The sequence below is a fragment of the Danio aesculapii genome, chromosome 1, assembly GCF_903798145.1.
Source record: "Danio aesculapii chromosome 1, fDanAes4.1, whole genome shotgun sequence".
Taxonomy (NCBI): Eukaryota; Metazoa; Chordata; class Actinopteri; order Cypriniformes; family Danionidae; genus Danio; species Danio aesculapii.
In genome coordinates, this window is record NC_079435.1 from 1,011,483 (window position 1) to 1,026,821 (window position 15,339).

Consider the following 15,339-nt stretch of genomic DNA (forward strand, 5'->3'; position numbering starts at 1 on the left):
ACACTCCAGGACTGTTTAACACAGCTGTGAGCAAACAGCAGCTGAAAGCTGAATTACAGAAGTGTGTGCATCTGTGTGCTCCTGGTCCTCATGTGTTTCTGCTGGTGCTCAAACTGGGCGTGAGATTCACACAAGAGGAGAGAGAGACGGTCAAATGGATTCAGGAGAACTTCGGGAAACAAGCTTTGTGTCGTACGATCATTGTGTTCACTCACGCTGACCAGCTGAAGGGAAAACCTGTAGAAGAGTACATCAGCCAAAGCAGAGATTTACAGAACGTTATTAAAATATGTGATGGTAGATATCACTCATTCAACAACCAGGAGAAAAAGAATCAAAGTAAAGTCACAGAACTGCTGAAGAAGATCGATGAGATGCTGGAGGAGAATGATAAGAGACATTACACTATTGACATGTTTCATACAGCTCAGATTAGGAAGGCGAGGAAAAGGGTAAGGGTTGCATTTGGAGTTGCAGTGTTAGGAATTGGAGTTCTAGGAGGAGCAAAACTAGTAATGATCACAGCAATGGCAACTGGAGGAAGAGCAGCAGCAGAAAGCACAGTAACAGCCACTGAAAAAACAGCAGAAAAAGCTTTAGCTACTTTAGAAAACAAAATAGTTGCTGCAGTAGAAGCAGCCACAGAAAAAATAGTAGCGGTGATAGAAAAAACTGTAGAAACCGCAAGAAAAGCAACTGAAGAGGAAATAGTAGCGATGATCGAAAAGGCATTAGAAACTGCAGGAGAAGCAGCTGCAGAAAGTGCCACAGCAGCTATTGAAAAAATAGAGACGGTTGGAGAACAGGGAGCAGAAACAGAAGCAGTGGTAAAATGTGTAGCTACAGGTTCAGCAGCAATATTGGCCGCAGCAGCAGCGAGATCCGCAGCCGCTGCAGGAAAAGTGGCTTCATTAGGGAGAATATCTGCAGTAGCTGCTCTGGCAACAGCGTTTGGTGGAGGAGTTATGGCACTAATATCAGCCCTGAAACGATGAATATTTTAAGGGGTCAATCTTAGATTTGCCTCTTTCTTATTTGAACAGAGTTGCAAAAGCTATACACCAAATCAAAATTCAAATGCTTAAATAACTCATTAGTCCGCTAGATGCGCTGCATAAAAACATGTGATGTTGTGCGCAATTGTATAAACGCTATCTACTGCAACTTTGGACTCTTATGCATAGACAATTTCAGTCATTAATGTATGCATAAGTATATTACGTTGGTAGTTCTTGTAACTGTTTGAATGTCTGAATTTCGATGTGTGTTTGTGTTTATTTTAGCCTTTTTTCCTCCTCAGCTTGTTGTCATGTTCTCTTCATTACTTGTTCTTTTCACACTTTTCTTAATGTCTCCAATTTTTGGTGTTTGTCACTCCTACAGAAAAATCCATTTGTAATCGATTTTGGGAATTTGAACCATTTGCTCAGTTGGGGATTGTAGCTTAAATTAAACATTGATATTTAACTTTATGAAATAAAGAGAGAACTGCTTTGGCCTTTTCAGCGTCATGTCTTGTTTTTATTCATTTCAAACAGATGAGTGCTTTTCCATGAACCAAAACGATACCAAGATATTAGAGAAGCTAATAGGGGTTAATTTTCTAAAGGGAACTGGAATAGCACAAAACAAATGGACATAGGGGGAGAACAGGGACGAAAGAAACACAGTGATTTTCTCGAAGCGCTGACAACCTTTGCTTTCCAGACTATAACAGCACATTCAACATGCAGCCCTTGATGGAGCTGCCAAATATCAGCTGATTATACCACTGTGTCCTGCGGTTAGAACCGAATTTCTGTTTTTAAGTGCAGAAAGTAAATAATTGCAGTGGTCAACAAGTTTACATTTACATTTAGTCATTTAGCAGACGCTTTTATCCAAAGCGACTTACAAATGAGGACAAAGAAGCAATTTACACAACTATAAGAGCAGCAGTGAACAAGTGCTATAGACAAGTTTCAGGTGTGTAAAGTCTAAGAAGCAAAGCATTACCAATGTAATTATATTTTTTTTTGAGAGAGAGAGAGTACAGTAAGTGGTATAGCCAGAGAGGCAGTTGCAGATTAGGAAGGAAAGTGGAGACTAAACAGTTGAGTTTTTAGTCGTTTCTTAAAGACAGCAAGTGACTCTGCTGTTCTGATGTAGTTAGGGAGTTCATTCCACCAACTGGGCAGATTGAATGTGAGAGTTCGGGAAAGTGATTTCTTCCCTCTTTGGGATGGAACCACGAGGCGACGTTCATTCACAGAACACAAGTTTCTGGAGGGCACATAAATCTGCAGAAGTGAGAGCAGATAAGAAGGAGGAAAGCCAGAGGTCGCTTTGTAAGCAAACATCAGAGCTTTGAATTTGATCCGAGCAGCAACTGGCAGCCAGTGCAAACGGGTGAGTAGCGGAGTGACATGTGCTCTTTTGGGTTCATCATAGACCACTCGTGCTGCTGCGTTCTGAAGCAGCTGAAGAGGTTTGATAGAACTAGCTGGTAGCCCGGCTAGCAGAGAGTTGCAATAGTCCAGTTTGGAGAGAACAAGAGCTTGAACAATGAGTTGAGCTGTATGTTCAGATAGGAAGGGTCGGACCTTTCTGATGTTATAGAGTGCGAATCTGCAAGATCGAGCAGTTCTAGAAATGTGCTCAGAGAAGTTTAGTTGGTCATCAATCGTTACTCCAAGGCTTTTTACCATTTTGGATGCATTAATGGTTGCCCCATCCATCTGGATTGAAAAGTTACGGTGTAGAGTCGGGTTGGCAGAAACTTCAAGCATTTCCGTTTTCGCAAGGCTAAGCTGAAGATTGTTGAAGTTGTGTTTTTCTTTTTTATGCATCACAGTAATGATCAATCTACAGGTTATTTAGTGCATTAAAATATTATTAAGTTAGCAACCTTTGACGTTTTCAGTTTTGAAGTAAATCAGGTTTAAATAGCAAGAGTTCCTGTGGGGATGACATTAACACTGTTACTTTCACTTTCACTGATAATGACCATACCTTATTTTTCACTTCCACATTAGAGTTTGCAGTGTTTCAACTGTTTTCTCAAATCAATGCATATCGCCAATAATAATAGAAATATCCTAAATAATTACATCTCGTAATGTTAAGTTTGGAACCATTCGATGGAACTGAAAGTTAAAATGAAAAATTGTAAAGAGAAAAGACTAAATATGTTTGCAGTGAACATATTGAAAAGATCATATATTTAAAATAAACAAGATTAAGCTAGTAAATCTAGCGAATATTGTTGTATTACTTTATAATGTGTTACTTTTGACCCCCCCCCCTGCGTTACTTTCTTCCCTGCTTATGGGATCAAATGTAACAATGAGCAACTTACGTTTAAAATGCTACTACCGGATTGTGTAAAACACCACTTGATATTGATAGACCACACTTATGAGTTAGTAACCACAGCAAAAATATAATACTTTCTAAAACAATTTCTTTTAAAAAATAGCTTTTTTTTAAGAATGGTTCTTTCCAGCTCTCCCCTTACAATATATTTGTGCAAATAGAAATGATGGCTATTATTCTTTTTTTGTTGTATCATTTATAAAATAATTGTGTTGTACATGGATTAACAGATAAAACTCAGGACAATTTGTACAAGTGTCTTAGCATCTCCTGGTAGCAAAATATGCTTTATACATTAATATAGCGTCACTGCAATCTGTAAAATCTATTCGCAATAGAAATTAAATATTTTCAATTGTTACAATCTAGTAGTTTGGAACCAATAAAGGATTGTTTTATTGAATTATTTCTACTGAAAAAAGCGACAGCTCACCCAAAAAAGGAAACTTAGTCTTCCTCTCCCTGAAGCATTTACTTACTCAGCGCCATTTATATCCAAGTTGATATTTCAAGAGTTCACTCTTAGCTGATGATTGATTATAAAGCTTGTTTGGTATGCTGTCCCAGGAGAGAGCCCTGAGCTCATAAGATCCCCGAGCCCGGGGCTCCCTCCCGTTTGCAGGGCGCGAGAGGGGAGTTTGAGCTATGGTAGATCTCGATGAACTCCCCTGACTTATTTCTGGCTAATAGAATGGCTAAGTAGAGATGTACACTGGCTAAGAGCTGGGCTCTGGTATCGATTTGGTATGTTCAATTCACTTAGGTTGCGTGTTTCTGGACTGCGGGAGGAAATTGGAGAAAACCCATGCGAGCATGGGGAGAACATGTAAGCTCCACACAGAAATGTTGACTGGTTTAGTAGGGACTTTAACCAGAGGCATTCTTGCTGTGAGGCAACAGTGCTAACCACTGGGCCACTGTGTCACCCATCTGGAAAGGAGTGGGAGTAGGTGACAAGACAAATATACTGAGATAAGAAAACTGGTTATTTATAGTGAGTTAGCAATCGTCTTATTGGTGGCTCAATCGTGAGCTGATGTCAATCATAAGCACATGATCCTCTCGAAATAAGTTTATAAACAACCTTCACTTAGCCGTACCATATTGGTGTTTCATAGCATGTAGTTTTTAAGAGGTGGGTCATTAGCCCAACGCTCAACCTCCAACCTAGAGGACTAGGACATACACACATACACCACCGACAATTTAGCGTACCCAATTCCCCTATAGCACATGTCATTGGACTGTGGGGGAAACCGGAGCACCCGGAGGAAACCCACGCCAACGCGGGGAGAACATGCAAACACCATATGGAAACACCAACTGACTCAGCCAGGACTCCAACCAGGTGTGAGGCAACATTGCTGAAGCGTTTATAAACCTTTATTCATTCATTTACCTTCGGCTTAGTCCCTGATTTATCACAGATCACCACAGTGGAATGAACCACCTATGAGTTAAAAGAAATTAAAAAATGATAGATAAAAGAAACTGATGATGATGTAATTTTACATTTTTGGGTGAACGGTCCCTTAAAACACCTGCAATATTCAACAAATATGTCACAGATGAATCACTAACATTAAGATTAAGAATAAATTACAAATAAACTGGTTGATGGAACGCAACATCAACAATTTTCTCCTCATGGGATGAAAACGTCACACCTTGTAATGTGAGCAGATGATGAATATCATGCAAAATATACACAGCTGTGCCTCGTTTGCCTCACAAATCCCTTAAAGCAGTTTCACTTTCAATACAGGAAAATCTCAGGCAAGTCTTTTGGTTAACAAACAAAACCAAAACAAAGGTGAAAGTACTGACTTCAAAAAACAAACAATTCAAAATGAATGACAAATGACCTCTTTTGTGTATGTCATTTAGCATTTTGTATATCTTTTCAAGCGATTTCAGCCGGTCCTTTGGGTATGTCTGTCCTCTGCAGCTCGCACGAATGTCCTTTGTTCAGTTGGTTTTCTTTTTCCAGTATTTTTGTCATCCGGAGTGACCATTACATGCTTTCTGTAAATGAATGTCTGGTCTTATATGTGGGAAATACGTGTATTTTATTTACTTTCTATAGCAAAGCTTTTCAAAAGACAGCCGTCAGTGTATTATTTCAATATTTACCGACCATCTGTACAAATGAATCCCCTTTCTAATGTTTTTTCAAAGACTGTATAGCCATTGTAGCCAAATTAAATGAGAAAATGAATCATGCTATTGTTCATTTATATGTGTATGAGTACATTTGTTTAACCTGCACCTGTGATGTTTACTGTTACTGCTTTATGTTATGTTTGCTACCTAAATGCTGCTTTATTTAATGTGCACACAATTATAATTAAGTACTACATTAATACAAACAAAACACGTTATGTATAGCAAAAAAAAAAAGGTAAAAAGCTGGCAACATTTTAGTTCTGGTCACAATTTATGCTATTAGTTATACTGGCTTATTACCTGCTTATTATTAAGATAATATCTGTTCAGTACTAGCTATAACGCATGATCTTATTTTACATCTCGAATCCTACCCAATACCTAAACCCAACTTTTACCTCACTAACTATTAAGCAGCAAATTAGTCATTTATTAAGCTAGTAGTGTTAGTTAATGGTTTGTTAATACTGTGAATTGTGACCTAAAGTGTTATCAAAAAGCTTTATTCTCTGCTTAATGTATATCATTATAATTATAATGCACATATAAATAATTGTGCTTTTTTGTGTAATAATAATGTACCTTGAATGTAAAAAAGAGATCATTGTGTATATTTGATGTTGAGTGAATATACAATTTATGAAAAACTCTTATTTATTGATTTTAGATATAGAAATGCAGCTGTGGTCAACGTGTCCAATCACAAAGTGCATTTTCCCAGTCACACCCGTAATCTGGATGCCAAAAAAGAAAAAAGAAGACAGTTTCGCTTTCCTTCACTAGCACAACACTTTGCTTTCTATCAGTTTGCTTCGCTTCTGACCGTTTTATTATTCACCAATATTCCACAGGTAAAGTTTACATGTATTTCATGTTATTGCATGAAACCTCAAGAGTATTCATAAATGATCGTCTTATTTCATGCAGGTGTTTTGGTGGAAACAGAGTACAGACCGCAAAATGTCAGATCAATTTTCAGCTGAGTTACGTTCAGGTGAGTTATCATTTTTCTAAACAAACTGTTTAATTAGTACTGGTTTCGTATTGGAATGGATCACTGGTTAAAGTAAAGTCAAATGGCGAAATTGGAAGTTTCAAAAATTGAAAGTTGGCATTTTATGTGAATTACACACCAAGCAGTTTTGATTTCAATAGACAGCTTGGTTAAAACAAGACTCAATTTTGAGCTGTCAGTAAACATTTTTATAGATGTCCACAAATACTAGACTTGAGGAATGACCACCAGTGGGGAAAGTTACTTTTGGAACCAATATATTAATATTGAGCTCCTCCCCAAAACTAGTTGCAGTACTTTTTATGGTAAGTAATGCGTTTAGTTACTTTTGAGTTACCTTTCCTTACTTTTACTGAACTTGCAGGGTTGATAGGTGTGCATTTTAACTTCTTATGCATCAAATATGTGCTCCAAACTTCATTGAGACATGTTGAATTTTTCTTTCATCATTTGTAATATTTCCATCTTACCGTTTTTTGTTTGCGTTTTTTTTTTTTTTTTTCTGCAAAGCTCCTTCTGTCCACACTAAATGGTTACAAGAGACAACATCTTTAATTTATTCTCTTAGGTAAGGAGAGATCTCCACTTAAGTATCATAATTAGAGGGAAAATGTGCTTTATGCATTATAAAGCTTGAAGTGTCAGTATCGGTGCTCTGTATCGGCTGCAAAAATTCTAATCAGAGCGTCCCTAAAAAATACCACTGTGGCAAATGCCTACAGTGCATCAAACTACACTTCTCTCAGCAATATCTCTGCATGTTAATCAGGAAGTGAGGATTTTATTAGCTTTTTGTTTCTCATTGAATGGAAATGTTCCTTTATTTACTGATGCACTTTATGCAATATTACTGTTTCTTTGGATGGAAATACAGCTAGTGACATTACAAGATAATGCAATGTTTTTGCACCCAGACATATTTGTTGCTTAGTCTTCATGTGTTTAAATTTCATGTGACAATAACGAAAACTCTTCCACCATGTGTCAGATGTGAGGATTGTTCTGCTGGGTAAGACGGGATCAGGAAAGAGCGCCGCAGGAAACACAATCCTGAACAGAGACGCGTTTACTGAGAAAAACTCTCTGGTTTCAGTTTCAATGACCTGTGAGAAACAAGAAGCTGTTGTCAATGGAAAAACCCTATCAGTGACTGACTGTCCTGGACTGTTTGACACTTCCGTCGATAACCGAAAACTGAAGCCTTTAATCGAGGAGTGCATCTATCTGTCTGCTCCCGGTCCTCATGTCTTCCTGGTGGTTTTGAGATTAGGAGTAAAATTCACTGAGGAAGAGAAGAATGCAGTCAAATGGATTCAGAAGAACTTTGGAGAAGATGCTGTGAGGTACACCATCATTCTCTTCACTCACGCTGATGTCCTGAAGGGTAAATCTCTAGAGATGTACATCAGCCAAAGCAAAGATCTACATGAGTTAATTAAAACGTGCTATGGCAGGTATCACTCGTTCAACAATAAGAGCAAAAGTAATCGAGATCAAGTGACCGAACTGCTGAAGATGATAGAAAAGATGAACCAGTTTAATGGACTGAAGCACTACACCAATGACATGTATAAAGCAGCCCAAGAAAAGATTAGGAGGGAGCATATGCTTAAAGATGTTGGAAAGCGAGGGCTAGTCGCAGCAGGAGCTGCAGCAGGAGCTGCTGCAGGAGTTGTAGCTGTAGGAGCCAGAGAAACTGCAGCCACTTTTGAAGCAGTGGGATCAGCAGCAGAAGCAGCAGCAGAAGCAGCAAAGAAATATCTCGATGAGTAGAAAATACTAAAATAAAACATCATGCACTGACAGAAGTAAAGATACAAAAGCTGTCATTGGGTTGATACACTTTTAGATTATATACTTTTGTACTTAAGTGATACAAACAACGTAGGCTCACTGGAGAGATATGCCCAGGGCTACGTTTTTGAGAACCGAGAAATCCCAAAGGGCGCTGTGTAGATTCAATCTCAGTCTTCTTCTGGCATGTCCAAGAGAGAAGCTGGACGGCTTGTCATTGTGCATAGTATACCTGCTTGATATCGATTTCATATTTGTCGGGTTTGGGTTGTTTGTTCATCATGTGACTCAAATTTTAAGACATGTTAGAAGAGCTAAGTTAGATATTATAGACAAAAGACCAGGTAACGAATCAGTGATTATTTTCTCCCTTATAGCATTCTAGTTCTGACTTGTTTGTAATGTGATTGACTTGTGTTTGGAAAAGAAACTCCAAACTCTTTTAATGATATTTTGGCAAATTGAATGAAATGACCCCCAAAAAATTCAAAGGTCCAAGTCGGTATAATGATCCAAACTTCCTCTCACTACTGTAACCGCAAGCACGTATTTCACGGTTCTCAAAATGTAGCCCTGGGCACATATTCCCAATGGGTATGTGCCTGTACGCCTGTGTTGGATACAAATTTTGTATCTAAATGATCCATATTGGTACCTTTAGCTCAAAGATGGACAACTTTGGTCCTGGAGGCACAATGTCCTGCATAGTTTTGTTCCAAAAAACAAACTTGAACATGATAATCAGTGTCTTCAAGATCACTAGAAAGCTATAGGCAGGTGTATTTGACTAGGGTTGGAGCTAAACTCTGCAGGACACTGGTCCTCCAGGACCGAAGTTGCCCATCCTTGCTTTAGGTTAGGTTAGAGCATAAAAGGACCAAATAAGTAGTCTTTGAAAGGGTACCACCACAGCTTTTGTACCTTTATTTCTGAGAATGTGAGATTACATTCTTTCTGATGGTTTAAAACATACATAAATACATACATACATACATATATACATATATACATACATATATACATACATACATACATACATACATACATACATACATACATACATACATACATATATACATATTTACATACATATATACAGTACATATATATACATACATACATATATACATACATATATATGAAAAGGGAAAGAAGGTGCAGATTTTGTGTAAACCAATCAATAGTCAGTCTTTTAATGAATTATAAAACAATTAAATCATGAATAATGTAAAATTGTACTGTGTGCTTAGATTTTGTCTAGATATGTTTGAATTTAATCTAGCTTTTTGAAGAGTTCTAAATGAGTTCTGCTATAATATATGCTGTTATCACTGTTTTGGTGGTGTTATTCTTTTCTCATAGTGTCTGTAATGGCATATTAACTGAGTAAATCTTTAAAACATCTAATGCATTTTTCCTGTTTTGTTACAAATGTACATTTCTAATGCCTTGTGCCCACTATCTCCACCTCATAACTCTGCATGGGACTGATGCTTGAATATCAAGACTTACTGTACATTTAGTCATTTGGCAGGCGCTTTTGTCTAAAGTGACTCAATTGAGGAGACAATCAGCAAATCAGCAAGAAGAGGCTTTTAAATGTTGGTGTAGATTAAATAAAAAGAAAAAGCGGTCATGAAACTAAACCATACTCACAGATGTGACACAAAGAATCAAAAAAGCTAATTGGATTGCGAGCAATTTGTCAATTTATTATTTCCTCAACACAAAATGTGTTCTATTCATAGTAAAACCCGTCATAATGCTGTTGCCAAAAACGTTTACAGGTAATTCTTTAACTTTGGGCACTTTTATGTCCTTTAATCATATATCCAAATATATATATATAATTTTATTTAAATTTCTCTGTCAAACTAACATTAAAACCTACTTTAAAAAATGTACGAGCTTTCTATTATATTTTTTCATATTATTAACCTCCTTTTAGGTGTCAAAATCACTGTTTTCACCTTGCTGCACACCCAGAGTTTTAAACTTCAACATTGAAAATAACATTTTAAAATATTAATTATCTGGTAACTATTCATGCATCTTAATTAAGCACTAGTGAAATAAGTTAAATATTTTATAGTTATTAATGTGAGACTATCATCAATATTATTTTTGTACACAAAATATAGCTGTCGCACAGTATCAGTGCCATTTCCAGCACAACACAGAAATGTCGCTTTAAAAAGTTTGTGTGAAAGATTATTGAGGTGGTTTCTATGAAAATGAATAGTGACATCTGAGAACATGTTCAAGATGGAGGGAATTTACAGGTTTATCAACAACACTTGAAGAAAAATCAATGTAAATATTGCTTGATAAGGAAATACTTTTATTCTACATCATCTCCAAACATGTTGTACCTTCAAAGATGTTTTTAAAAACCAAACAAGATGAAGGGAAATCAGAGTGTTTTGTAGACATGAAAGGCTAGCATCAATTCAAAGCTAATCGCTGAAGCTATTTTTCATTTTTTCCACAATAGACTGTTAACGCAACGCCTTCGTATGCTTTCACCCACTGGAGGGGGTGGACGGGTCTGCGACCAGCGCCTCCATGGCTGCAGGACCTGATGGCTGCCCGCCCTTACCGGACTATATCCACACCCCCTGTTCCCATCCCCTGTGGCAATGTTATGTCTTGTCGGTGTGTTTTTGTGCTAGATTGCTGGGGCTTTTTCTTTCTCCCTGATCTCACATTGCTCTAACTTAAGAGCAAGGTGAGAGGGACTTTTTTTTTTTGCCCCTCTTTCCTGATTGTATTTTATTTCCTGTTCCACCTCCTGTGACCTGTCTTCCCTGGAGTTGTGATGTCTGTGCACGGTCGGGGGGTTCCATTTACCTGCATTTCGTTGCCTTGTACTTGTACATGTGTGATGACAATAAATTTAATCTAAAATGTCGTTTCTATCACCACACGTACTCATCACACATTAAAAGTGTATTCACAGTGTATAAGTTCATGCTCTATTTAATATACAAATTCAGTTTATTTATTTTCTAATAAGCTCTTAACCAAATAATATTCAATTTTAGAGTGTGACCGGTGTAAAATTCAGCATACAACTCATTTATTTCATTGACAAATGTATAATTATTATATATATTGTGGAAAGATTGGTTAAACGATATACAAAACTGATCTTAGACAATGTTTGACTGCCATCATTTTGAAATGAGCTATATATTGAGATGTGGTGGAGTTGACATTTGTTCAGTTCACGATAGAAAACATGTTTCTCTTCTTATCTAAGTTTGTCCTTTTACAGATCTTAAAACTAGACAAATTGTTTAAACTTATGAGGCTATGCTACATTCATTTTGAACAAGTTTTTTTACAAGGCTAAAAGTACCCGTAGTTGAAGAATGGCCCTTATATTAATATAATGGTGAATCAGAGGAAGACCAGTGTAGCACTGTGCATAGATGATTGAAAAAGTGTTTAATAAAAAAAGAGCCTGATTTAATTTCTTAAATTATTATTTTGAATTGCTGTTTCATAGATGAGAAAATTTTTGGAGGAAAAAATTACATTATTCTAACAATATGCACTAGAAGTGAGACACAAAGACACTAGAAGTACTAATGAAAGCAGAAATAATTAATATATTAAAGCCCCATCAAGTTAAAAAATTCACTTAAAGGGCACATAGTTTACCTCTTATTTGTGATTTAATATTAATATTCTGGTTCTTCTGAGTGTGCCAGTTTAGGTTCAGTTTAAAACACAATTCAGATTGTTTATTATAATGTGTTGAAAAGTGTCATGTTGGGGGCGTGTCCACAGCTCGCTGATTTATGGGTGTGTTGCTTCACATGTAAATTAGTTTCGGCTTCCCGCCCAACGTAACAAGGGGGCGGGGCCATGAGCTCACCTGTTCTGCGTTTGCAACAGAGTCAGACAGGAAGACTGAGAGGAGCAGGAGAGAGAGGATCACCATTCAGTCGTACATGTACGACTCTGACACAGACCAAGCAGAGTACAAAATCATTTGTGTCTTTGTACAGTGCTTTGTACTGTGTGCTAGTTTCAAGTGCCGAGCTTGTACACAGAAACTAATAACCACACACACTGAATTAACTTTGACTGAGGCACCGGATGCACCGCTCGAAGCCGCGACACGGCACACCAGACACTCTCTGTGGCGCGGCAGAAACATTAAGTGTGCCGAATCGTCGCGCCACGCATTTTAGAATTCTAAACATAGGTTTCTGCAGCGGTCTGCGGCGCCCAGCCGTCGACTTGAAGCGCCGTTGTGTGTACCCTGATAGAAACCTATGTTTAGAATTCTACAACGCATGGCGCAGCGTCAGGTACAACAGCGCCTAGTTAAGATCACAGGGAGCTTCTGAGATCGCGACAAATGCAAACGGCTGAAGTATAAGGTAGACTCAATGAGAAGTACCCATGTTTGCAAACCTACCTAAAGATACAACCAACAATTCCGATTAGAGCGATAATGTGGAGAATATTGATCTTGTGTTGAGCCCAATGAGCCTTGCATCTTAAAATAGAGCTAGCGTGTTCCTTTAGTGATATCGCTTCGACTCACGCTGAAAATGGCGGACGTGAATCAACAAACTGAGGATATGATGACGCGCCTGTCAATCAATATTGGTGGGCGGGGGGACCGCTCTCCTACGTAAAGTTGCGGTCGGTTTGAAAACCGCTCCAATTGGTCCACCGTTTTTATGTTGTTAAATTGAAAAAAAAGCACTGGGTGTGTTTATATCACCCAAATATGACGGTCTATACACCATACATGCACATATGGCTGTCCAAACAGCTTGAAAAGTAGATTTTTTACCATAGGTGCCCTTTAAAAGTTATTTACTGTGTATTTACTGTAGTAATATAAATGTGTGTGTGATCAAGTTGAATTTCATCACAAGTAGAATGCACTTAGACTTAATTTGTGCTAAAGTGTGTTTATTTCAACTACAGTATTTGCTCAATAAGTACAAAAACACGCTAAAGTGCAGTTTCTTTTCACAAGGGTTGGTTACCTTACAAATCCATTAGAGCAATTACAATGTTTTATCCTAATGATAAATGTAAATCTTTACTGCACCTGTTTCATTTGTATATGTTTGCAACAGTATTGTGCTCAGCAAATCTCTATGCAAACCAAAACCCAAATCTTTGTCCTTTTTGCAGTGTGTGTTTGAATGGGTGAAGATGTCAGTTTCCAGAAAAGAAAAAAATCTCAATGAGAAAGATTTCGAAGAATATTAGACAGAGAAGTATACATTCTTTTGCTCCAGTTGTTACGGTTCACTTTTACTCTTTTCAGTGTCTTAACCTGTGAAAGGCACTTATTCTTTTAATTGTTATAAATGGGAGTTGCGATGACCGGTTAGATCCAAATTTATTTAAGTATAGCCTGACAGGCAGGGGTCAAAAATCTGCTATAACAACAGCAGAGTCAATCTAAGAGTGTAAACCGTATAACAGGCAAACAATCAAGGCAGGGCAAGGCAGACAATCAACAAACATCAAAAACAGTGGACATGCTTTGAAATGACAGCAACAACTTGGAATGACTCAGCAATTGATAGTTTTTTCATGCAGGGGCTATTGCTTTTTCAGTTGGGCAACCAAAGTCTATCTACACCGTGCCCAGTGGGCTATCTAGATAAGTAGATGTGAAGAAAGATTTTGGTAGCCTGACTGAAAAAAGAATAGCCTCGGGACTTCGGGGTACCAGATTTTGAGAGGCCCGAACTCAAAGTCAAAGCATAAATAACAGAAGTGAACGAATAGATTTTCGATACCAGCAAATATTAGTAAAAGAAATTGACTCCAAATATAAAAGCAGATGACGACGCGGTGGCGCAGTAGGTAGTACTGTTGCCTTACAGCAAGAAGATTGCTGGTTTGAGCCTCGGCTGGGTCAGTTGGCATTTCTGTGTGGAGTTTGCATGTTCTCTCCGTGTTGGCGTGGGTTTCCTCCGGGTGCTCCGGTTTCCCCCACAGTCCAAACACATGCGCTATAGGGAAATTGGGTGAGCTAAATTGTCTGTAGTGTATGTGTGTGAATGACTGTGTATGGATGTTTCCCAGAGATGGGTTGCAGCTGGAAGGGCATCCGCTGTGTAAAACATATGCTGGAAAAGTTGGCAGTTCATTCCGCTGTGGGGACCCCAGATTAATAAAGGGATTAAGCTGAAAAGAATATTAATGAATGAAAGCAGACACATATACGCTGTAACACAGTCACTAATGATTAAATCGTTAAGGAATATCCACAAGCCTGAGATCAGAACAGCAGAATATGGACTGCAAGTGCCTACAATTTACACTTTATGATCATATCTGTTTTTTTTTCTGTGTTCGTTGCTTGAAACACATGGAAATATAAGCGGTTTGTGTTGCATTTCTATTGAGAGCACAGTGAAGCTGCCATTACAGCCCATTGATTTTATATCTATCTATCTATCTATCTATCTATCTATCTATCTATCTATCTATCTATCTATCCATCTATCCATCTATCCATCTATCTATCTATCTATCTATCTATCTATCTATCTATCTATATATATATATATATATATATATATATATATATATTATATATATATATTATATATCTGACTCTATATATGAAGAGTTCAGATGCAAAAACCTCTGAATGCCGTCTGAAACTTTCCTCTAAAATGAGCATGTTTATCAGGCTCCTGTGTGTATGCTCAGTAATATTACTTTTATACCAAAGAGTAAGTCCTTTTCCTGGTTTTTAAAGTGAAATATCTCTACATAAGCAAAGGAGGCTGAGATAAATGTTCATTTTCGAGGGAAATTTCAGACGGCATTTAGAGGTTTTGCATCTGAACTCTTCATTTATTACTGCATGTAAATATCCTTGGGCTGTGTGTGTGAACGCAGGATATAATGGGATGTGTAGTCCAGAAGAATGACATGGGAAGTACTCTCCAGCAACCTGCCATTGCAACACCACTGGCAATCACAACATAAATAGTTGATTTTTGTATGTGCAT

At 37.7% G+C, this 15,339-nt stretch overlaps 1 protein-coding gene across 1 annotated transcript in view; it reads left to right on the top strand.

Moving 5' to 3' along the window:
- LOC130226355 (GTPase IMAP family member 8-like) overlaps positions 1 to 8,308 on the top strand; it is a 9,863-nt gene extending 1,555 nt beyond the window's left edge. The window contains exons 2-3 of the mRNA XM_056456663.1: positions 1 to 452; positions 7,502 to 8,308. The exon at positions 1 to 452 is cut by the window's left edge and continues 171 nt beyond it. Coding sequence (XP_056312638.1) covers positions 1 to 452; positions 7,502 to 8,308 — 1,259 coding nt within the window. The remainder of the gene's footprint in view (positions 453 to 7,501) is intronic.
- The last annotated feature ends 7,031 nt before the right edge of the window (positions 8,309 to 15,339 follow it).